We start from the raw sequence: 25,393 nt of genomic DNA on the forward strand, positions 1-25,393 counted from the left end.
TGTGACAGTGAGAGGAATCTGTGTTCTGTCATATTACTAGTGATGAGCGGGTTCGTTTCCTCGGAATCCGAACCCCCCCGAACTTCACCCATTTTACACTGTTCCAAGGCAGATTCGAATCTTCCCGCCTTGCTCGGTTAACCCGAGCGTGCCTGAACGTCATCATCCCGCTGTCGTATTCTCGCGAGATTCGTATCCTATATAAGGAGCCGCGCGTCGCCGCCATTTTCACTCTGCATTGGAGATGATAGGGAGAGGACGTGCAGCGTTCTCTCAGTTGTGTTCAGTGTGCTGCAAATATCTGTGCTCAGTGTGCTGCAAATATCTGTGCTCAGTGTGCTTGCAAATATCTGTGCTCAGTGTGCTTGCAAATATCTGTGCTCAGTGTGCTGCAAATATCTGTGCTCAGTGTGCTGCAAGTATCTGTGCTCAGTGTGCTTGCAAATATCTGTGCTGAGTGTGCTGAAAATATCTACGTTTTCTGCCTGAAAAATGCTCCATATCTGTGCTCAGTGTGCTGCATTGTAGTATAGGAGGACAGGACAGTGCAGAATTTTGCTGACCAGTGACCACCAGTATAGCAGTACGGTACAGTAGTCCACTGCTCTACCTACCTCTGTGTCGTCAAGTATACTATCCATCCATACCTGTGGTGCATTTTAGTTGTTGTGCGCAGTAGTAGGAGGACTGTGCATAATTTTGCTGACCACCAGTATATAATATATAGCAGTACGGTACAGTAAGCCACTGCTCTACCTACCTCTGTGTCGTCAAGTATACTATCGATCCATCCCTGTGGTGCATTTAAGTGGTTCGGTGTATATATAGTAGGAGGACAGTGCATAATTTTGATGACCAGTATATAATACATAGCAGTACGGTACAGTAGGCCACTGCTCTACCTACCTCTGTGTCGTCAAGTATACTATCCATCCATCCATCCCTGTGGTGCATTTTAGTTGTTGTGCGGTGTATATATAGTAGGAGGACAGTGCATAATTTTGCTGACCGCCAGTATATAATATATAGCAGTACGGTACAGTAGGCCACTGCTCTACCTACCTCTGTGTCGTCAAGTATACTATCCATCCATCCCTGTGGTGCATTTAAGTGGTGCGGTGTATATATAGTAGGAGGACAGTGCATAATTTTGCTGACCGCCAGTATATTATATATAGCAGTACGGTACAGTAGGCCACTGCTCTACCTACCTCTGTGTCGTCAAGTATACTATCCATCCATCCCTGTGGTGCATTTAAGTCGTGCGGTGTATATATAGTAGGAGGGCAGTGCATAATTTTGCTGACCGCCAGTATATAATATATAGCAGTACGGTACAGTAGGCCACTGCTCTACCTACCTCTGTGTCGTCAAGTATACTATCCATCCATCCCTGTGGTGCATTTAAGTGGTGCAGTGTATATATAGTAGGAGGGCAGTGCATAATTTTTCTGACTGCCAGTATATAATATATAGCAGTACGGTACAGTAGTCCACTGCTCTACCTACCTCTGTGTCATCAAGTATACTATCCATCCATCCCTGTGGCGCATTTAAGTGGTGCGGTGTATATATAGTAGGAGGACAGTGCATAATTTTGCTGACCACCAGTATATTATATATAGCAGTACGGTACAGTAAGCCACTGCTCTACCTACCTGTGTCATCAAGTATGCTATCCATCCATAACTGTGGTGCATTTTAGTTGTCGTGCGCAGTATATATAGTAGTAGGCCATTGCTATTGATATATTACTAGCATATAATTCCACACATTAAAAAATGGAGAACAAAAATGTGGAGGGTAAAATAGGGAAAGATCAAGATCCACTTCCACCTCGTGCTGAAGCTGCTGCCACTAGTCATGGCCGAGACGATGAAATGCCATCAACGTCGTCTGCCAAGGCCGATGCCCAATGTCATAGTAGAGAGCATGTAAAATACAAAAAACAAAATTTCAGTAACATGACCCACAAATCAAAATTAAAAGCGTCTGATGAGAAGCGTAAACTTGCCAATATGCCATTTACGACATGGAGTGGCAAGGAATGGCTGAGGACCTGTCCTATGTTCATGGCTAGTGGTTCACATGAGGATGGAAGCACTCATCCTCCTGCTAGAAAACTTAAAAGAGTTAAGATGGCAAAAGCACAGCAAAGACCTGTGCGTTCTTCTAAATCACAAATCCCCAAGGAGAGTCCAATTGTGTCGGTTGCGATGCCTGACCTTCCCAACACTGGACGGGAAGAGGTGGCGCCTTACACCATTTGCACGCCCCCTGCAAGTGCTGGAAGGAGCACCCGCAGTCCAGTTCCTGATAGTCAAATTGAAGATGTCACTGTTGAAGTACACCAGGATGAGGATATGGGTGTTGCTGGTGCTGGGGAGGAGATTGACAAGCACGATTCTGATGGTGAGGTGGTTTGTTTAAGTCAGGCACCCGTGGAGACACCTGTTGTCCGTGGGATGAATATGGCCAATGACATGCCTGGTCAAATTACAAAAAAAAATCACCTCTTCGGTGTGGAATTATTTAAACAGAAATGCGGACAACTGGTGTCAAACCGTGTGTTGCCTTTGTCAAGCTGTAATAAGTAGGGGTAAGGACGTTAACCACCTAGGAACATCCTCCCTTATATGTCACCTGGAGCGCATTCATCACAAGTCATTGACAAGTTCAAAAACTTTGGGTGACAGCGGAAGCAGTCCACTGCCAACTAAATCCCTTCCTCTTGTAAACAAGCTCCTGCAAACCACACCACCAACTCCCTCAGTGTCAATTTCCTCCTTACACAGGAAAGCCAATAGTCCTGCAGGCCATGTCACTGTCAAGTCTGACGAGTCCTCTCCTGCCTGGGGTTCCTCCGATGCATTCTTGAGTGTAACGCCTACTGCTGCTGGCGCTGCTGTTGTTGCTGCTGGGAGTGGATCGTCATCCCAGAGGGGAAGTCGGAAGACCACTTGTACTACTTCCAGTAAGCAATTGACTGTCCAACAGTCCTTTGCGAGGAAGATGAAATATCACAGCAGTCATCTTGCTGCAAAGCGGATAACTCAGGCCTTGGCAGCCTGGGTGGTGAAAAACGTGTTTCCGGTATCCACCGTTAATTCACAGGGAACTAGAGAATTGCTTGAGGTACTGTGTCCCCGGTACCAAATACCATCTAGGTTCCACTTCTCTAGGCAGGCGATACCGAAAATGTACACAGACGTCAGAAAAAGAGTCACCAGTGTCCTAAAAAATGCAGTTGTCCCCAATGTCCACTTAACCACGGACATGTGGAGCAGGGCAGACTCCGGACTATATGACTGTGACAGCCCACTGGGTAGATGTATTGCCTCCCGCAGCAAGAACAGCAGCGGCGGCACCAGTAGCAGCATCTCGCAAACGCCAACTCGTTCCTAGGCAGGCTACGCTTTGTATCACCGCTTTCCATAAGAGGCACACAGCTGACAACCTCTTACGGAAACTGAGGAACATCATCGCAGAATGGCTTACCCCAATTGGACTCTCCTGGGGATTTGTGACATCGGACAACGCCAGCAATATTGTGCGTGCATTACATGTGGGCAAATTCCAGCACGTCCCATGTTTTGCACATACATTGAATTTGGTTGTGCAGAATTATTTGAAAAATGACAGGGGCGTGCAAGAGATGCTGTCTGTGGCCCGAAGAATTGCGGGCCACTTTCGGCATTCAGCCACCGCCAGCCGAAGACTGGAGCACCAGCAAACACTCCTGAACCTGCCCTGCCATCATCTGAAGCAAGAGGTGGTAACGAGGTGGAATTCAACCGTCTATATGCTTCAGAGGATAGAGGAGCAGCAACAGGCCATTCAAGCCTATACAGCTACCTGCGATATAGGCAAAGGAGGGGGAATGCACCTGACTCAAGCGCAGTGGAGAATGATTTCAACGTTGTGCAATGTTCTGCAACCCTTTGAACTTGCCACACGTGAAGTCAGTTCAGACACTGCCAGCCTGAGTCAGGTCATTCCCCTCATCAGGCTTTTGCAGAAGAAGCTGGAGAGATTGAAGGAGGAGCTAAAACAGAGCGATTCCGCTAGGCATGTGGGACTTGTGGATAGAGCCCTTAATTCGCTTAATCAGGATTCACGGGTGGTCAATCTGTTGAAATCAGAGCACTACATACGGAAACTGAGGAACATCATCGCAGAATGGCTTACCCCAATTGGACTCTCCTGGGGATTTGTGACATCGGACAACGCCAGCAATATTGTGCGTGCATTACATGTGGGCAAATTCCAGCACGTCCCATGTTTTGCACATACATTGAATTTGGTTGTGCAGAATTATTTGAAAAATGACAGGGGCGTGCAAGAGATGCTGTCTGTGGAATTCAACCCTCTATATGCTTCAGAGGATGGAGGAGCAGCAAAAGGCCATTCAAGCCTATACAGCTGCCCACGATACAGGCAAAGGAGGGGGAATGCACCTGACTCAAGTGCAGTGGAGAATGATTTCAACGTTGTGCAAGGTTCTGCAATCCTTTGAACTTGCCACACGTGAAGTCAGTTCAGACACTGCCAGCCTGAGTCAGGTCATTCCCCTCATCAGGCTTTTGTAGAAGAAGCTGGAGACATTGAAGGAGGAGCTAAAACAGAGCGATTCCGCTAGGCATGTGGGACTTGTGGATAGAGCCCTTAATTCGCTTAATCAGGATTCACGGGTGGTCAATCTGTTGAAATCAGAGCACTACATTTTGGCCACCGTGCTCGATCCTAGATTTAAAACCTACGTTGTATCTCTCTTTCCGGCAGACACAAGTCTGCAGAGGTTCAAAGACCTGCTGGTGAGAAAATTATCAAGTCAAGCGGAACTTGACCCGTCAACAGCTCCTCCTTCACATTCTCCCACAACTGGGGCTGTGAGGAAAAGGCTAAGAATTCCGAGCCCACCCGCTGGCGGTGATGCAGGGCAGTCTGGAGCGAGTGCTGACATCTGGTCCGGACTGAAGGACCTGCCAACGATTACTGACATGTCGTCTACTGTCACTGCATATGATTCTGTCACCATTGAAAGAATGGTGGAGGATTATATGAGTGACCGCATCCAACTAGGCACGTCAGACAGTCCGTATGGGTATGTACACAGTGAAAGGGGTGAGGAATCGGAGGATGAGGAGGAGGTGGACATCTTGCCTCTGTAGAGCCAGTTTGTGCAAGGAGAGATTGATTGCTTCTTTTTTGGTGGGGGCCCAAACCAACCAGTCATTTCAGTCACAGTCGTGTGGCAGACCCTGTCGCTGAAATGATGGGTTTGTTAAAGCGTGCATGTCCTGTTTATACAACATAAGGGTGAGTGGGAGGGCCCAAGGACAATTCCATCTTGCACCTCTTTTTTCTTTCATTTTTCTTTGCATCATGTGCTGTTTGGGGACTATTTTTTTAATCTGCCATCCTGTCTGACACTGCAGTGCCACTCCTAGATGGGCCAGGTGTTTGTGTCGGCCACTTGGGTCGCTTAGCTTAGTCACACAGCTACCTCATTGCGTCTCTTTTTTTCTTTGCATCATGTGCTGTTTGTGGACTATTTTTTGAAGTACCATCCTGTCTGACACTGCAGTGCCACTCCTAGATGGGTCAGGTGTTTGTGTCGGCCACTTGGGTCGCTTAGCTTAGTCACACAGCTACCTCATTGCGCTTTTTTTTTTCTTTGCATCATGTGCTGTTTGGGGACTATTTTTTTAATCTGCCATCCTGTCTGACACTGCAGTGCCACTCCTTCATGGGCCAGGTGTTTGTGTCGGCCACTTGGGTCGCTTAGCTTAGTCACACAGCTACCTCATTGCACCTCTTTTTTTCTTTGCATCATGTGCTGTTTGAGGACTATTTTTTGAAGTGCCATCCTGTCTGACACAGCAGTGCCACTCCTAGATGGGTCAGGTGTTTGTGTCGGCCACTTGGGTCGCTTAGCTTAGTTATCCAGCGACCTCGGTGCAAATTTTAGGACTAAAAATAATATTGTGAGGTGTGAGGTGTTCAGAATAGACTGGAAATGAGTGGAAATTATGGTTATTGAGGTTAATAATACTATGGGATCAAAATGACCCCCAAATTCTATGATTTAAGCTGTTTTTTAGGGGGTTTTGAAAAAAAACCACCCGAATCCAAAACACAACCGAATCCGACAAAAAATTTTCAGGGAGGTTTTGCCAAAACGCGTCCGAATCCAAAACACGGCCGTGGAACCGAATCCAAAACCATAACACAAAACCCGAAAATATGGCCAGTGCACATCACTACATATTACACTGGTAGTGAGAGGGATCTGTGTCCTCTTACCGGTATATTATTACACTGATAGTGAGAGGGATCTGTGACCTGTTGTATTATTACACTGATAGTTAAAGTGATGTGTCCTGTTGCTGTATATTATCACATGGACAAGGAGAGGGATCTGTGTCCTCTCATAATAGTACACGGAGAGAGGGAGGGATCCGTGTACTGTTACTGTATATTATTACACAAATATTGAGAGGGATCTGTGTCCTGTAATATTATCACACTGATAGTGAGAGGGATGTGGATCTTGTCATATTATCACGCTGATAGTGAGAGGGATCTGTGTCTTGTCATATCACACTGATAGTGAGAGGGATCTGTGTCCTGTCATATCACACTGATAGTGAGAGGGATCTGTGTCCTGTCATATCACACTGATAGTGAGAGGGATCTGTGTCCTGCCATATTACACTGATAGTGAGAGGGATCTGTGTCCTGTCATATCACACTGATAGTGAGAGGGATCTGTGTCCTGTCATATTACACTGATAGTGAGAGGGATCTGTTTCCTGTCATATTACACTGATAGTGAGAGGGATCTGTGTCCTGTCATATCACACTGATAGTGAGAGGGATCTGTGTCCTGTCATATCACACTGACAGTGAGAGGGATCTGTGTCCTGTCATATCACACTGATAGTGAGAGGGATCTGTGTCCTGTCATATCACACTGATAGTGAGAGGGATCTGTGTCCTGTCATATCACACTGATAGTGAGAGGGATCTGTGTCCTGCCATATTACACTGATAGTGAGAGGGATCTGTGTCCTGTCATATCACACTGATAGTGAGAGGGATCTGTGTCCTGTCATATTACACTGATAGTGAGAGGGATCTGTGTCCTGTCATATTACACTGATAGTGAGAGGGATCTGTGTCCTGTCATATCACACTGATAGTGAGAGGGATCTGTGTCCTGCCATATTACACTGATAGTGAGAGGGATCTGTGTCCTGTCATATCACACTGATAGTGAGAGGGATCTGTGTCCTGTCATATTACACTGATAGTGAGAGGGATCTGTGTCCTGTCATATTACACTGATAGTGAGAGGGATCTGTGTCCTGTCATATCACACTGATAGTGAGAGGGATCTGTGTCCTGTCATATTACACTGATAGTGAGAGGGATCTGTGTCCTGCCATATCACACTGACAGTGAGAGGGATCTGTGTCCTGTCATATCACACTGATAGTGAGAGGGATCTGTGTCCTGTCATATCACACTGATAGTGAGAGGGATCTGTGTCCTGTCATATCACACTGATAGTGAGAGGGATCTGTGTCCTGTCATATTATCACGCTGATAGTGAGAGGGATCTGTGTCCTGTCATATCACACTGATAGTGAGAGGGATCTGTGTCCTGCCATATTATACTGATAGAGAGAGGGATCTGTGTCCTATCATATCACACTGATAGTGAGAGGGATCTGTGTCCTGTCATATTACACTGATAGTGAGAGGGATCTGTGTCCTATCATATTACACTGATAGTGAGAGGGATCTGTGTCCTATCATATCACACTGATAGTGAGAGGGATCTGTGTCCTATCATATCACACTGATAGTGAGAGGGATCTGTGTCCTGTCATATTACCCTGAAACATAGAAACATAGAATTGTCTAGCCCATCTGTCTACTCTTTTGTTGACTGATAGTAAGAAGGATCTGTGTCTTTTAGATTACACTGATAGTGAGAGTATAATTGTACAGTTAATCAATGATGCTGTAATGATATATTTTTCTCTCCCAGCATTTGGCAGAATACCTGAGGGACAGAAATATGAGGTTGTGTTTCCTGCAAAAGTCCATTTTCTGCATAAAAGAGACACACAGGTACTGTACAAGTACTGACACCAGATTTTGTTGTTTTACCACACGCATGTATATTGCTGTCCTGAATAAATCTATACATTTCAAAGCTTTTTTTTCCCAAATTATAGGTAGAGGCCACCATGCTGTATGTGTACAGAATAGGGCAGAGCAATACACAACAGCATCATATAATTATATCTTTCCACTTTGATGCAGACTATATATGTGGCACACCCGAGTCCCAACCATCCTGTCACATGAAAATAAGTTATACAAGCCCTGCTTACAACAGTCATGTGGATCTTAGTCACCAATTAGGCTTTACATATTCCCCATTGTCATACCACATTATATTGTGAAATGCATAATGTAAAGAAAACCATGGACAAAATAACTTAAAAAAAAAAAAAAATGTAATTAATTGTTCAGTGTCAAATAAAACAAAAAACGTTTCTTCTATTTAGTCTATAGCTGTCTGGCTTAGGTACAGTCAGCTTGTGTTTACATTTTATTAAACCACATCATTGGACACGGTGAAATGACAATGGGTTACTGTGGCGGAACGTGTAATGTCTGCAAACCAGCCTGACCACTTGTGAACACTAATGAAACTATTATCTACTGATGTGGAAAGCCTAAGGGGTATATGCAATTGCCGGCGAATCGCGGCAATTTTTCGCCCGTTTTTTAATTCGACACAATTCGACCGTCGAATTCCGGCAAGTGGGTGCCGGAATTCAACATATTCACTAAAAAACGGATTCGACAGTCCCGCTGTCGAAAAACGGCCGATTTGGCGGATTTTGATTAGACTTGTAAAAATGTAAGAAACCCGGGAAAAACGGGAAAAACCATGAAAAAAAATTACGTGGGGTCCCCCCTCCTAAGCATAACCAGCCTCGGGCTCTTCAAGCCGGTCCTGGTTCTAAAAATCCGGGGGGAAAACTGACAGGGGATCCCCCGTATTTTTAAAACCAGCACCGGGCTCTGCGCCTGGTGCAAAAAATACGGGGGACAAAAAGCGTAGGGGTCCCCCGTATTTTTTACACCAGCATTGGGCTCCACTAGCTGGACAGATAATGCCACATCCGGGGGTCACTTTTATACAGCGCCCTGCGGCCGTGGCATTAAATATCCAACTAGTCACCCCTGGCTGGGGTACCCGGGGGAGTGGGGACCCCTTCAATCAAGGGGTCCCCCCCCAGCCACCCAAGGGCCAGGGGTGAAGCCCGAGGCTGTCCCCCCCATCCAAGGGCTGCGGATGGGGGGCTGATAGCCTTGAGTAAAATTATAGAATATTGTTTTTTTTCAGAAGAACTACAAGTCCCAGCAAGCCTCCCCCACAAGCTGGTACTTGGAGAACCACAAGTACCAGCATGCGGGTGGAAAAACGGGCCCGCTGGTACCTGTAGTTCTACTGGGAAAAAAATACCCAAATAAAAACAGGAGACACACACCGTGAAAGTAAAAGTTTATTTCATACATGCCGTCACATACATACTTACCTATGTTGACCCGCCGACTGCCACGCCCCCCTCGTCACTGAAGAATCCGGGGTACCTGTGAATAAAATTATACTCACCTGATCCAGTGTGCGGATCTTTTTAAATAATCCTCGTACTTGGCAAAACAACAAAACAGCAATCCGGACCAAACGGACTGAAAGGGGTCCCATGTTTACACATGGGACCCCTTTCCACAAAGGCCGGGACCCCACGTGACTCCTGTCACAGAGGGTCCCTTCAGCCAATCAGCGAGCGCAACGTCGTGGCACTCTGCTGATTGGCTATGCGCGTCTGAGCTGTCAGACAGCGCATCGCAAAGCCTTACAATTATATTCAATGGTGGGAACTTTGCGGTCAGCGGTGAGGTCACCCGCGGTCAGCGGCTGACCGCGGGTAACCCCACCGCTGACCGCAAAGTTCCCACCATTGAAACTAATGGAGGGAGCTGTGCGATGCGCTGTCTGCCAGCAGACGCGCATACAGCCAATCAGGAGAGTGCCACGAAGTGGCGCTTCCTGATTGGCTGAAGAGACCTTTCTATGACAGCAGTCACGGGGGGGTCTCTGCATTCGGGGAAAGGGGTCCCATGTGTAAACATGGGACCCCTTTCAGTCCGCCTAGTCCGGGTGTTCGTTTTTTTTTTTTTTGCCAAGTACGTGGATTATAATAAAAGACCACAGGACACTGGATCAGGTGAGTATAATTTTATTTTCAGGTACACCGTGGATTCTACTTGGACAAGTGGACAGAGGTCGGCGTGTGAACATAGGTAAGTATATGTGTGTCGACATGTGTGAAATAAAGTTTTACTCTCACGATGTGCGTGTCCTGTTTTTATTTGGGTATTTTTTTTCCAGTAGAACTACAGGTACCAGTGGGCCCGGTTTTCTCCCGCATGCTGGTACTTGCGGTTCTCCAAGTACCAGCTTGCGGGGGAGGCTTGCTGGGACTTGTAGTACTACTGGAAAAAACAATATTCTTTCAATTTTCACAAGGCTATCAGCCCCCCATCCGCAGCCCTTGGATGGGGGGGACAGCCTCGGGCTTCACCCCTGGCCCCTGGGTGGCTGAAGGGGGGGGACCCCTTGATTGAAGGGGTCCCCACTTCTCCAGGGTACCCCGGCCAGGGGTGACTAGTTGCGTATTTAATGCCACGGCCGCAGGGCGCTGTATAAAAGTGACCCCCGGCTGTGGCATAATCTACCCAGCTAGTGGAGCCCGATGCTGGTGTAAAAAATACGGGGGACCCCTACGCTTTTTGTCCCCCGTATTTTTTGCACCAGCACCAGGCGCAGAGCCCGGTGCTGGTTTTAAAAATACGGGGGATCCCATGTCAGTTTTTTCCCCGGATTTTTAGAACCAGGACCGGCTCGAAGAGCCCGAGGCTGGTTATGCTTAGGAGGGGGGACCCCACGCATTTTTTTTTCCTGATTTTTACCATTCCATTAAAAAAAAAAAAAAAAAAAAATAATAATAATAATAATAATAATAATAATATTTTTAAAAATATATAAATAATACTTGTGCCTCCAAAATAGACAAACCAAGTACCTAATCCCTTCTAATATAAATAGATATGCTATTACCAATAAAAAACACACAAAAAAAACAGAATTTTTTTTATTAGATTCCGCCAGCAAAGTGTGGCGGATTAAAATGACGAATTTACGGTCTAAAAGCACTGTTGTCGAATTTACAATCTTCAATTGAATATACTTTTGTCGAATTGCCGCATTTGTACCATTGCAGAAATGTTGAATTTGACAAATGTCGAATTTCAAAAAGTCGAATTTTGAAAGTCCGTTTTTTTGACGAAAAGTACTGAATTGCATTGTCGAAAAAAAATTTTTGGGCGAAAATGTCCCGTTTTTCCACATTTTCGGGAATTCGACCGCAATTGCATATACCCCTAAATGACTTGTCTACATAAATAATAGTGAATATGCCCATAGAGAGGAGAGAGAGAACTTCAAACGTCAATGCTGAATTGATGTGCGCTAGTGTGTCTCCCACCTGAGTGTGGATGGTGTTTGGGATTCTGGTGCTGGCACTGTGATCAATGTTGGGATCCTGGCCTCGGTCTTGTGACCAGTGTCGGGATTCCGACTGTCGGCATCTAGAATGCTGGGATGCTGACTGGTTCCCCACTGAGTGACAATTTACTGCTTCCTGCGGCGGCTGCGTTGGTAGGGAGCTACTCGTCAAGTGCAAAAGCATTGCCTTTTGTACCTGTGCGGGGGGGGGGGGGGGGAGTAGGGTCAGACATGCGGGGCGGACTAGCCCTGTGCTGGGCGTCCCCCTGCATGTCTGAGTAACTGATTGTATCCATGCAAGATTTTGCACGGTTATGATCAGGTCTGAATTAGGCCCCTAGATGGACTGCCCTGTGCAAGTCCAGGTGCACATCTACTCTTCTAGAGTAAAGTACACCTATAAATGTTCCTCTCTGCAGAAAAGCATCTGGGTTCTGGGAGGTGCAAAATGCATCCCACTAAAAGCATGAGACCTGGTATCTGCTGGCTAAAATTTCTGCAATACTGAGTCCTTTTCAAAGTAAAAATGGCCTACACCCCTCTGCAAAGCAAGGAAATCCCCCTTACCATCTCCAGACTTTTCCCTCATTTATGTAGTCCGGCTCCACAAACTCTTTAAATCTTGGCATTCCAATTCATATACTTATTACTTTGCAAGAAAGTCCCTGTCCAGGACGTTTATGTGACCTGTGCACATCACCACTTTTTTCATTTTTAGAAGCTTTAGTAAATTTGCCCCTTATCCTCCACCAATGCAGCCATCATGCTTTGTGACCTATATGATTTGGTGAAAGTGGTGAAATGATGTGACCTGTAAACACAAGGGCCCTCATTCCGAGTTGATCGGTCGCAAGGCGAATTTAGCAGAGTTACACACGCTAAGCCTACGCCTACTGGGAGTGTATCTTAGCTTCTTAAAATTGCGACCGATGTATTCGCAATATTGCGATTACAAACTACTGAGCAGTTTCTGAGTAACTTCAACCTTACTCTGCCTGTGCGATCAGTTCAGTGCTTGTCGTTCCTGGTTTGACGTCACAAACACACCCAGCGTTCGCCCAGACACTCCTCCGTTTCTCCAGCCACTCCTGCGTTTTTTCCGGAAACGGTAGCGTTTTCAACCACACGCCCATAAAACGCCGTGTTTCCGCCCAGTAACACCCATTTCCTGTCAATCACATTACGATCGCCGGAGCGACGAAAAAGCCGTGAGTAAAAATACTATCTTCATTGTTAAATTACTTGGCGCAGTCGCAGTGCGAATATTGCGCATGCGTACTAAGCGGATTTTCATTGCGATGCGATGAAAAATACCGAGCGAACAACTCGGAATGAGGGCCAAGGTGCATGGCAACTACAAAAGGATTTTATTCTGCACCTTTGCCCAGTTTCATAAGAAGTAGCAAGTTGGAGTTAGGTGCCCCCCCTTCACTAAAAAAATAACATAAAAAAGGGAAACAAATATGACGTGTGTATACATGTATATATAATATTATATATGGTTGAGTCACATTATTATAACCACCAGCTAATAGAGTAACCGGCGTGTGCAGCACGGACATCAGCTAGATTGGCTCAACTGTCATGTGAGACACACATCTGGTACCCTCCAGGTTCATTTTGACGGTGAGCTGCTCCACTGTAGCGTGTCGTTAGTCCCTCTCATATCTTTGAAGCCGACGTTCACCTCTCACATCAATGGCACATGGTGCTCTGCAGTTTCCACATCAGTTATCCGCAATAGTGCCATTTGTCCAGTCACGGTACACCTTCACCATAGCAACACGTGAACAGTTCACAGACTGCGCTGCTTCAGAAATACTGCCACCCTTGGCCCAAAAGCCAATAATCATCCCTGTTTGCAACTCGGATGAATTGCCTCTTTTACCCGTGACGGTAACGAGTGATATGTGTGCATACGACCTATCGCACACCTTATATACCCACCAAGCCAGCGCATGACACGTTGCTGCAGATGTTAAATGTAGGAGGTGATAATAATAATGTGAGTCAACCGTGTCTATCTATCTATCTATCTATCTATCTATCTATCTATCTATCTATCTATCTATTTTATATAAAATAAGATTTTAAACCTACCGGTAAATCTTTTTCTCCTAGTCCGTAGAGGATGCTGGGGACTCTGTAAGGACCATGGGGTATAGACGGGCTCCGCAGGAGACATGGGCACTACAAAGAATTTTTAGTATGGGTGTGCACTGGCTCCTCCCTCTATGCCCCTCCTCCAGACCTCAGTTAGAGAAACTGTGCCCAGAGGAGATGGACAATATGAGGAAAGGATTTTGTAATCTAAGGACAAGATTCATACCAGCCCACATCAACCACACCGTATAACCTGGAATATACGCAACCAGTTAACAGTATGAACAAAAACAGCATCAGTCAACGACCGATCTCAACTGTAACATAACCCTTATGTAAGCAACAACTATATACAAGTCTTGCAGATTTAGTCCACACTGGGACGGGCGCCCAGCATCCTCTACGGACTAGGAGAAAAAGATTTACTGGTAGGTTTAAAATCTTATTTTCTCTTACGTCCTAGAGGATGCTGGGGACTCCGTAAGGACCATGGGGTTTATACCAAAGCTCCAAACCGGGTGGGAGAGTGCGGATGACTCTGCAGCACCGATTGAGCAAACGCGAGGTCCTCATCAGCCAGGGTATCAAACTTGTAGAATTTTGCAAAAGTGTTTGAACCCGACCAAGTAGCTGCTCGGCACAACTGTAATGCCGAGATGCCATGGGGCAGCCGCCCAAGAAGAGCCCACCTTCCTAGTGGAATGAGCCTTTACCGAATTTGGTAACGGCAATCCAGCCGTAGAATGAGCCTGCTGAATCGTGTGACAGATCCAGCGAGCAATAGTCTGCTTAGAAGCAGGCGCGCCAACCTTGTTGGCTGCATACAGGACAAACAGAGCCTCTGTCTTCCTAACCCTAGCCGTCCTGGCTACATAGATTTTTAAGGCCCTGACCACATCCAAGGACTTGGAGTCCTCCAAGTCACTCATAGCCACAGGTACCACAATAGGTTGGTTCATATGAAATGATGAAACCATCTTAGGCAAAAATTGAGGACGAGTCCTCAATTCCGCTCTATCCACATGAAAAATCAAGTTGGGGCTCTTGTGAGACAAGGCCGCCAACTCTGACACCCGCCTTGCAGATGCCAAGGCTAATAACATGACCACCTTCCAGGTGAGAAATTTTAAGTCAACCGTTTGAAGGGGTTCAAACCAGTGTGATTTAAGGAACCGTTACACCACGTTAAGGTCCCATGGTGCCACTGGTGGCACAAAAGGAGGTTGGATGTGCAGCACTCCCTTTACAAAAGTCTGGTCTTCTGGGAGAGAAGCTAATTCCTTCTGAAAGAATATAGATAGGGCCGAAACCTGTACCTTAATGGAACCTAACTTTAGGCCCATATCCACACCTGTCTGTAGGAAGTGGAGAAAACGGCCCAGATGGAAATCTTCCGTAGGAGCATTCTTGGTTTCACACCAAGATACATACTTCCTCCAGATACGGTGATAATGCTTCGCCATTACCTACTTCCTAGCCTTTATCAGAGTAGGGATAACTTCCTCCGGAATACCTTTCTCAGCTAGGATTCGGTGTTCAACCGCCATGCCGTCAAACGCAACCACGGTAAGTCTTGGAACATGCAAGGCCCCTGCTGCAACAGGTCTTCCCTGAGAGGAAGAGGCCACGGATCTTCTGTGAGCATCTCCTGAAGATCCGAATACCAGGCCCTTCGAGGCCAATCTGGAACAATGAGTATTGTCTGCACTCTTTTTCGTCTTATGATTCTCAACACTTTTGAGATGAGAGGCAGAGGAGGGAACACATACACCGACTGAAACACCCATGGTGTCACTAGGGCGTCTACCGCTACTGCCTGAAGGTCCCTTGACCTGGCACAATACCTCCAAAGCTTTTTGTTGAGGCGTGACGCCATCATGTCTATTTGAGGAAGTCCCCAAAGACTTGTTATCTCTGCAAAGACCTCTTGATGAAGTCTCCACTCTCCTGGATGGAGATCGTGTCTGCTGAGGAAGTCTGCTTCCCAGTTGTCCACTCCCGGTATGAAGACTGCTGACAGAATGCTTACGTGATTTTCCGCCCCGCGCAGAATTCTGGTGGCTTCCACCATTGCCACTCTGCTCCTTGTCCTGCCTTGGTGGTTTACATGAGCCACGGCTGTGACGTCTGATTGAATCAGAACCGTTAGGTCGCGAAGAAGATACTCCGCTTGTCATAGGCCGTTGTATATGGCCCTCAAATCCAGCACGTTGATGTTTAGACAAGCCTCCTGCCTTGACCATAGACCCTGAAAATTTCTTCCTTTTGTGACTGCTCCCCAGCCTCGGAGGCTCGCGTCCGTGGTCACCAGAACCCAGTCTTGAATGCTGAACCTGCGACCCTCTAGAAGGTGAGCACTCTGCAGCCACCACAGGAGAGACACCCTGGCCCTGGGGGACAGGCTTATCTTTTGATGTAGTTGCAGATGGGACCCTGACCACTTGTCCAGAAGGTCCCACTGAAATGTCCTCGCATGGAACCTGCCGAAGGGGATGGCCTCGTAGGCTGCCACCATTTTTCCCAGAACTCGAGTGCATTGATGAACAGAAACACTTTTTGGTTTTAGCAGGTCCCTGACCATGTTCTGAAGATCCTGGGCTTTTTCCATTGGTAGAAAAACCCTCTTCTGTTCCGTGTCCAGAATCATGCCTAGGAATGATAGTCGAGTCGTTGGACTCAACTGTGACTTTGGCAGATTGAGAATCCAACCGTGTTGTTGTAACACTCTCAGGGAGAGCGACACGCTTTTCAGCAATTGATCTCTCGATCTTGCCTTTATCAGGAGATCGTCCAAGTACGGGATAATTGTGACTCCCTGTCTGCGCAGGAGCACCATCATTTCCGCCATCACTTTGGTGAAAATCCTCGGGGCCGTGGAAAGCACAAACGGCAACGTCTGAAACTGGTAATGACAGTCCTGTACTGCGAACCTCAGGTACTCCTGATGAGGAGGAAATATGGGGACATGAAGGTAGGCATCCTTCACGTCCAGCGACACCATAAAATCCCCTCCTTCCAGACTGGATATCACAGCCCGGAGTGATTCCATCTTGAATTTGAACTTTTTCAAGTTAAGGTTTAGGGATTTTAGATTTAAAATGGGTCTGACCGAACCATCCGGCTTCGGGACCACGAACAGGGTTGAATAGTACCCTTTTCCCTGTTGGACCAGGGGAACCTTGACAATCACTTGCTGTTGACACAGCTTTTGAATTGCATCTAATACTACTTCCCTCTCCGGGGAAGGGGCTGGCAAGGCCGACTTGAAAAATCGGCGAGGGGGCACCTATTCGAACTCCAGTTTGTAACCTTGGGATACAATTTCCAATGCCCAAGGATCCACGTCTGACCGAGCCCAGACCTGGCTGAAGAGTCGAAGACGTGCCCCCACCGGTGAGGACTCCCTCACTGGAGCCCCAGCGTCATGCGGTGGATTTAGCAGAAGCCGGGGAGGACTTCTGCTCCTGGGAACTAGCCGAAGCAGGTGTTCTTTTACCTCTACCCTTACCTCTGGCGAGGAAAGAGGAGCCCCGACCTCTTCTGGACTTATGCGACCGAAAGGACTGCATCTGATATTGTGGAGTTTTCTTTTGCTGTGGGTGAACAAAAGGCAAAAATGTAGATTTACCCGCGGTAGCTGTGGAAACCAGGTCCGCGAGACCATCCCCAATAAAACTTCACCCTTGTAAGGTAAAACCTCCATATGCTTCTTTGAGTCGGCATCACCCGACCATTGGCGGGTCCACAGAGCTCGTCTCGCCGAAACTGCCATGGCGTTGGCTCTGGAACCAAGCAGCCCCATGTCTCTTTGAGCGTCTCTCATATATAAGACTGCATCTTTAATGTGACCTAAAGTCAGTAAAATGGTATCCTTGTCCAGGGTATCAATGTCAGCTAATAAGGTATCTGTCCACGCTGCAACTGCGCTACAAACCCATGCCGATGCTATTGCCGGTCTGAGCAAAGCACCCGTATGTGTATAAATAGATTTTAAGGTAGTTTCCTGTCTACGATCCACATGATCCTTGAGGGCTGCAGTGTCTGGAGACGGTAGCGCCACCTTCTTGGACAGACGCGTTAAAGCCTTGTCCACCCTGGACGAGGATTCCCACCGTACCCTGTCCTTTGCAGGGAAAGGATACGCCATAAGGATTCTCTTGGGAATGTGCAGTTTTTTTTATCTGGAGTTGCCCAAGCTTTTTCAAATAATTCGTTCAGTTCATGAGATGGAGGAAAAGTTACCTCCGGTTTCTTTTCCTTATACATGCGCACCCTCGTGTCAGGGACAGAGGGGTCATCTGTGATATGTAAAACCTCTTTTATTGCTATAATCATATAATGAATACTTTTGGCCACCTTTGGGTGTAACCTTGCCTCATCATAGTCGACCCTGGAGTCAGAATCCGTGTTGGTATCAGTGTCTGCTATTTGGGATAGGGGACGCTTTTGAGACCCTGACGGGCCCTGTGACCCAGTCAAATCCGTTGATTGACCCCTGCTGTTTCCCTGGACTCAGCTTTGTTCATTCTCTTATGTAATAAGGTCACATTTGCATTTAAAATATTCCACATATCATACCAATCATGAGTCAGCGTTGCCGACGGAGACACCACAATCACCTGCTCCCTTCCTCCTTGGATGAGCCTTCCGCTACAGACATGCCGACACACGCGTACCGACACTCCCACACACACACAGGGATATATCTATAAGGGGACAGTTCCCCAACAAGGCCCTTTAGAGAGACAGTATGCCAGCACACACCCAGCGCCAACTGACACACTGGAACCAATTCCCAGATAAAACGCTTTTATATATATATATTAACTGTGATATACACTCACTGCGCCTACATGTGCCCCCCCCCCCTCTTTTTCAGCCCTGTATCACCGTTCAGCAGGGGAGAGTCCGTGGAGCCAGCTTCTCTGCAGATCACTGTGGAGAAAATGGCGCTGGTTAGTGCTGTGAGAACAAGCTCCGCCGCCTCAGCGGCGGGCTTCGGTCCCGCTCAAATGTACAAATAATGGCAGGGAATGTATATATCTACTGCCTCTGCAGCCCATATATTAAAAATGCCAGTCCAGAGGTTTATATTGCTGCCCAGGGCGCCCCCCCTGCGCCCTGCACCCATCAGTGCCTGTCAGTGTGTGTAATGTGTGGGAGCAATGGCTCACAGCGTTACCGCTGCGCACTTACCTCAGGGAAGATCTGAAGTCTTCTGCCGCCTTTGAAGTCTTCTTTCTTCTTATACTCACCCGGCTTCTATCTTCCGGCTCTGCGAGGAGGACGGCGGCGCGGCTCTGGGACGAACGGCGGGGGGAGACCTGCGTTCTGATCCCTCTGGAGCTAATGGTATTCAGTAGCCTAAGAAGCAGAGCCTATCACAGAAGTAGGTCTGCTTCTCTCTCCTCAGTCCCACGATGCAGGGAGCCTGTTGCCAGCAGTGCTCCCTGAAAATAAAAAACCTAACAAAATTCTTTTATCAGAGAAACTCATGAGAGCTCCTCGGTAATGCACCCATTCTCCTCTGGGCACAGAATCTAACTGAGGTCTGGAGGAGGGGCATAGATGGAGGAGCCAGTGCACACCCATACTAAAAGTTCTTTATAGTGCCCATGTCTCCTGCAGAGCCCGTCTATACCCCATGGTTCTTACGGAGTCCCCAGCATCCTCTAGGACGTAAGAGAAATATATGCGAAAGCCCTTACTCACTCACTCACTGACTCATCCTTAATTCTCTTACTTCCCGATATGTTAGGAAGCTGAAATGTAACATAGGTATTCTTCAGGTGGGAAATAGGAAAACGATGTAATTAGAATTTTAATAAACCTGCCCTAAGGGGATGAAAAGGGGACTGACATAATGACGTCATTTCTGATGCGTGGCTTGTGTTGCCTGAACGATAACGCTGAAATGGACAATCGGATCAAAATTCGGATTGCACTTCCAGTGTTTAGAATTTTATTAACTACAAAAATGACTTACAGAATTATATAGATAGCGCTTTCAGACGATCTACAGGGACTGGAGCCCACAGTGGCAGGGCTCCAGCTACGCTGTGATTCAGCCATCTGCAGCATGGTGGGTCCCATCTCACAGTCCAGGAGCAGCGGCGGGTGCACTGGGCAGGAGCCATCCTGTTCCCTGTTGCAGGTGTTAGCATGGCTCCTGAGACAGACAATTAACCCTGCAGAAGCAGCAGGTGTTTCTCAGAGCTCTATTGGAAGAGCAGTGGTAACACAAGGTTCCTGCTGTGAACCACACAGGTACTGCTGTACATGCAGGTGCCCCTTCAGGGCTTGGAGCCTGGAGGTAGGCGCCTTTATTGCCTCTGGGAGTTATTCCCCTGTGTATAAAACACTTTCTGTGTTTCCTGAACAATGGGTTTCCTGAATGAGTGAAGACTCTTCTGATTTGAGATGAGTTCTATAAATATACGTAGTACATGCAGAACGTAGAAGTACTGCAAAACAGTCTCTTTACTGCCACCCTTTTCCTCATCGGTTTTTCCTCAAAACACTGTTATATGGCCCTCATTCCGAGTTGTTCGCTCGTTATTTTTTTTTCGCAACGGAGCGATTAGTCGCTAATGCGCAATGTTCGCAGTGTGTCTGCGCCAAGTAAATTTGCTAATAAGTTTGGTATTTTACTCACGGCTTTATGAAGAAATTTCTTCGTTCTGGTGATCGGAGTGTGATTGACAGGAAGTGGTGTTTCTGGGCGGAAACTGGACGTTTTATGGGTGTGTGCGAAAAAACGCAGCCGTTTCTGGGAAAAATGCGGGAGTGTCTGAAGAAACAGGGGAGTGTCTGGCCGAACGCTGAGTGTGTTTGTGACGTCAAACCAGGAACGAAACTGACTGAACTGATCGCAGTGGCAGAGTAAGTCTCGAGCTACTCAGAAACTGCTAAGAAATTTCTATTCGCAATTCTGCTAATCTTTCGTTTGCAATTCTGCAAAGCTAAGATTCACTCCCAGTAGCAGTGGCGGATTTAGCGGGGGGCGATTAGGGCGAACGCCCCCCCTAGATATACCGCCACCGGGATGGAGGCCGGGTCCCGCCGCGGTATTGGGAACTGGTGGAGAGCGGTGCAGCGCGGTGGGGGACGAGGAGAGAGAGAGCGTCCTCACGCGCGTACAGTAGCTTCTGTTCTGACCACGCCCCCTCCTCCCTGTACGCGCGTTAGGGCGCTCTCTCTCTCTCCTCGTCCCCCACCGCGCTGCACCGCTCTCCACCAGTTCCCAATAATGCGGCGGGACCCGACCTCCAGTGTGTGCCATCTATGAGTAGGTGTCTCGTGTGTGTGTGTGTGTGTGTCTGTGTGGTGGTGGTGGGGGGGGGGGGTCCTGTGTCCCCTGTGTCCCATTTCTCCCCCCTATTCTCCCTGCATTATGTCCCTGCATTATTTTGCCTAATTCAGTGTGCTATTTTGTGAATTTTGGCTCATTCTGCTTGCTATATTGTGAATTTTGGCTCATTCAGCGTTCTATAATGTGAATTTTGGCTCATTCTGCTTGCTATATTGTGAATTTTGGCTCATTCAGCGTACTATAATGTGAATTTTGGCTCATTCTGCTTGCTATATTGTGAATTTTGGCTCATTCAGCGTTCTATAATGTGAATTTTGGCTCATTCTGCTTGCTATATTGTGAATTTTGGCTCATTCAGCGTTCTATAATGTGAATTTTGGCTCATTCTGCTTGCTATAATGTGAATTTCGGCTCATTCAGCGTGCTATAATGTGAATTTTGGCTCATTCTGCTTGCTATATTGTGAATTTTGGCTCATTCAGCGTGCTATAATGTGAATTTTGGCTCATTCTGCGTGCTATAATGTGAATTTTGGCTCATTCAGTGTGCTATAATGTGAATTTCGACTCATTCAGCGTGCTATAATGTGAATTTTGGCTCATTCTGCTTGCTATAATGTGAATTTTGGCTCATTCAGTGTGCTACGATGTGAATTTCGGCTCATTCAGTGTGCTACAATGTGAATTTCAGCTCATTCAGTGTGCTACAATGTGAATTTCAGCTAATTCAGTGTGCTACGATGTGAATTTCGGCTCATTCAGTGTGCTATGATGTGAATTTCGTCTCATTCACTGTGCTATAATGTGAATTTCGGCTCATTCAGTGTGCTATAATGTGAATTACGGCTCATTCAGTGTGCTATAATGTGAATTTCGGCTCATTCTGTGTGCTGTTGAAACAGTATTTGTCGGCAGATAAGAACCACTTGGCCCATCTAGTCTGCCCCTTTTTTTTTTTTTTTACATTATTTTTATCTCTAACCTTATGTGATCCTTATTTCTTTGTAAAAATATCCTTATGTCTATCCCATGCATATTTAAATTGCCCTAGTGTCTTAGCCTCTACCACCTCTGATGGAAGGAATGGCGATTCGCCAGTCTGTATCACCAGTGCGCAGGGTTCTCTCCACTAACTGGCAACATTTTATTAGTAATGGCAACAATAGGAAATTTTAGAAGCGAACGGGAAGGGTATTACTAAGTGGGAGGGGCTATGATTAGGGGGAGGAGTTATAATTCTTAAACCGCCCCCCCTAAAAGTTAAGTCTAGATCCGCCACTGCCCAGTAGGCGGCGGCTTAGCGTGTGCAAAGCTGCTAAAAGCAGCTAGCGAGCGAACAACTCGGAATGAGGGCCAATGTACCTGGCAGAAATGTGCCGGTGGTTCAGATGGGGAGACAGTCCCTGGAATCGAGGCAGTTCCATAAAGATCAGAAATATTGGGAACTACTGCTGTTCTCTACTTCCGTACACATTTGTTTTGACTTGCTGAAACAATGAAAACAAATTGCTTATTGTGCTTTTGTGTACAGGTTCCATATCTTATATTTTAATCAATTAAAGTGCACCATTCACAGAAATAGTCAGTTTGTGGGATGAACCTAAGGGGCCATTTATCAACAAGTGATAAAACATGGGAATGATAAAACTCATTGCATATGATAAATGGTGCTCCAGCCAATCGGCTGCCAACTGTTAATTTTCAAAAACATGACAGGAGCTGAGCACATGACCATTATGAGCTGATTGGCTGGAGCACCACTTATCATACGCAATGAGGTTTATCATTCACAACGAGTTTTATCATTTGTTGATCAATTAACCCCTAAGTGTGTTCACTAGGAATTGGTCATCTCACTGAGGCATTCAATTCAATTAAAGCTTTATTGTCGTTAAGTCATGGACAACAAAATATGGTAAGAGTGAATTGACAGTAATACCGTGATTAGTTCAAAGTGAATTAACAGGCTAGATTCTCCTGAATGTTGCTTTAACAGGTTCACGTTAAAGGGTTTATTTACTAAGATGGGAGTTCTGTTTTATACCCCTTTCACACCGCAGCTATAACCCGGTAAATTGCAGTTTTTTAAGCCTTCCAAAACGGTTCTAGCTGCGGTGTGAAAGGGCCACTTTGAATTTACTGGTTACAGATTACTGGTATTTTAAAACGGTTAAAAAGCAGGGGCCTACGCGGTTCAGACCCATTTCATTGTGCAAAGTGAAAGGCTCTGAAACGGTATTTCCAAACCACAGAAGGTGATAGGCTGTCTCCATGCGTGATGTCACCAGGCAGAAGCAGGAAATAAACTGGAGGAAACACATGAGAGTGAAGAAGTATTTTTTTTATACAGAATACAGTTTAAAATGGTAAATTGGAGTGATGAGGAGGTTAGGGAGCTGCTTAGGATGAGAGGGGATGAAGAAATTGCTAGACAAATCACTGGGACAGTGAAGGATGCAGTAATCTACAAAAACATGTTAAAGATGCTTGAAGCTGCTGGGTTCCATCGTACGACTAACCAAATTATTAATAATTAATTAATAATTATTAATAATGTGTGTTCCAGAAAAGTCCATTTAAAATGACAACCACTGTTTTCTATGGGTTCAGTGTGAAAGGTACCATAACGGTAATGAAACAGTAATATACCAGTTACAACATGCGATGTGAAGGAACCGTTTCAAAAGCAGGGTTTGCAATGTGAAAGCAGCATAAGATGGGATGTTGCACACAGCAACCAATCAGATTCTACTTCTCATTTATCTAGCACTTTCTAGAAGATTGTACTGGAATTTGATTGGTTGCTATGGGCAACATCCCATCTTAAATGGAACTCCAATGTTCGTAAATGTTCTCCTAAGTGTCATGACTACGGCTCATATGTTTTCCAGTCTTCACTGGACAGATATGATTTTCATCACAGCGAGTCATTACGTTTATAAAAGTGTTGGGCCTAGCGTTAATTATAAAATGAAAGGGAGTTGTAGACACAGGATAATGCTGTATATTACTGTTCACTAATTTCCATTCTGTCTCTCCAGAGCACATATCCAGACCTGGTCCAGTACAGTGTACACGTGGAGGGAAATCCCTTACTTTTACACCTTGAGAAGACCGAGTGAGTACCATCGAAGTCACAGGAGAATACGCTTATTTTTATACATTTATTAATATTCATGACCTATCTAGAAAGCTCATATATCACCCTAACAATGTAAGGAAGCATAGACATTACTATTTGCAGACCAGTCTCTGTGTCTAACTGATCGCAGTGGGAAGATAAGTTCTCCATAGACCATTGTTTCCCAACTCTAGTACTCTGCGGACCCTAACAGTGCATGTGTTCTATAGTCCCTGCTGGAGCACAGGTGTAGTCCTGATTGGCGGACATGTGTCAAAAGAACCACAGGTTGTACTACTCATTTCACTTGTTATTCTGTGAGGAAAGCCTGCATAGTCAGGCTTCACTGCGGACAGGTGTTGGGGAAACACTGCCATAGATTAGCGCTCTCTTTTTCTTTTTTTCCCTCCTCTTTTCTATCTCATTATAATTATTTCTCCTCGCTCATCTCACTTGCCTAACCATGCCCATACATACCTCAGCACTGCCTTCAGATATAAGACTTAGCTAGCAACAGATTACAGTATGTATAGGTCAAAACAGATTGCCAAATCCAATTAACATCTGTGCGGGTTATTTCAGATGTCGGCCAGCGCAGCTGGTAAATCGAGTCAGATAATGGCCCCACCTGATGTAGTCATCAATTGACAGTGCCGAGTTCTCTAGGACCTGTTGGTTTGGCTGGAGCTGTTGGATTGCTCAGATTAGACCATACATGAGGTTATATGCGCATGGTGAAAATTATACAGATCAGATGGCTGGGTGGTCAGGAAGAGTGGCCAGACTGCTATTAGAATATTGGTTCAAATACTTGTTGCAGGAACCACTGCACGGTATGTGTTGTATAATTTAGCATAACTCACTATATTATGGTGATCGTCACCTTAAAAAAAGAAAAAGACCAAACAAAAAGTTTGACAGTTCTATGAGATGTTTGTTGTTGCATTAATGAAGCATTAGAGAGTCCTTATTAATAATGATAGGGTTAGAGAGGCATCCTTAATAATGACAGTATTATGAGTGCCTACCAGAATCCTGTGCCTGAAGAACTAACTTGTGTACTGTACTTCACGTATATCAACCCCCTTCCCGGAACTACCATCATTCGCTGGTACTCAGCTGCCACCATGACTTCGCCATGTCCTCAGTGACAGGAGTCAGGTGCTGCACGGTGACATTGCATGCAACGCTCGACTCCT

At 46.2% G+C, this 25,393-nt stretch overlaps 1 protein-coding gene across 1 annotated transcript in view; it reads left to right on the top strand.

Annotated features, from left to right (window-relative positions):
• LOC134936687 (zinc metalloproteinase-disintegrin-like crotastatin) overlaps positions 1 to 25,393 on the top strand; it is a 154,453-nt gene that overhangs the window by 55,708 nt on the left and 73,352 nt on the right. Inside the window, exons 2-3 of the mRNA XM_063931867.1 lie at positions 8,060 to 8,142; positions 24,115 to 24,191. Coding sequence (XP_063787937.1) covers positions 8,060 to 8,142; positions 24,115 to 24,191 — 160 coding nt within the window. The remainder of the gene's footprint in view (positions 1 to 8,059; positions 8,143 to 24,114; positions 24,192 to 25,393) is intronic.

This window comes from Pseudophryne corroboree, chromosome 6 (genome assembly GCF_028390025.1).
Source record: "Pseudophryne corroboree isolate aPseCor3 chromosome 6, aPseCor3.hap2, whole genome shotgun sequence".
In the NCBI taxonomy this organism is placed as follows: Eukaryota; Metazoa; Chordata; class Amphibia; order Anura; family Myobatrachidae; genus Pseudophryne; species Pseudophryne corroboree.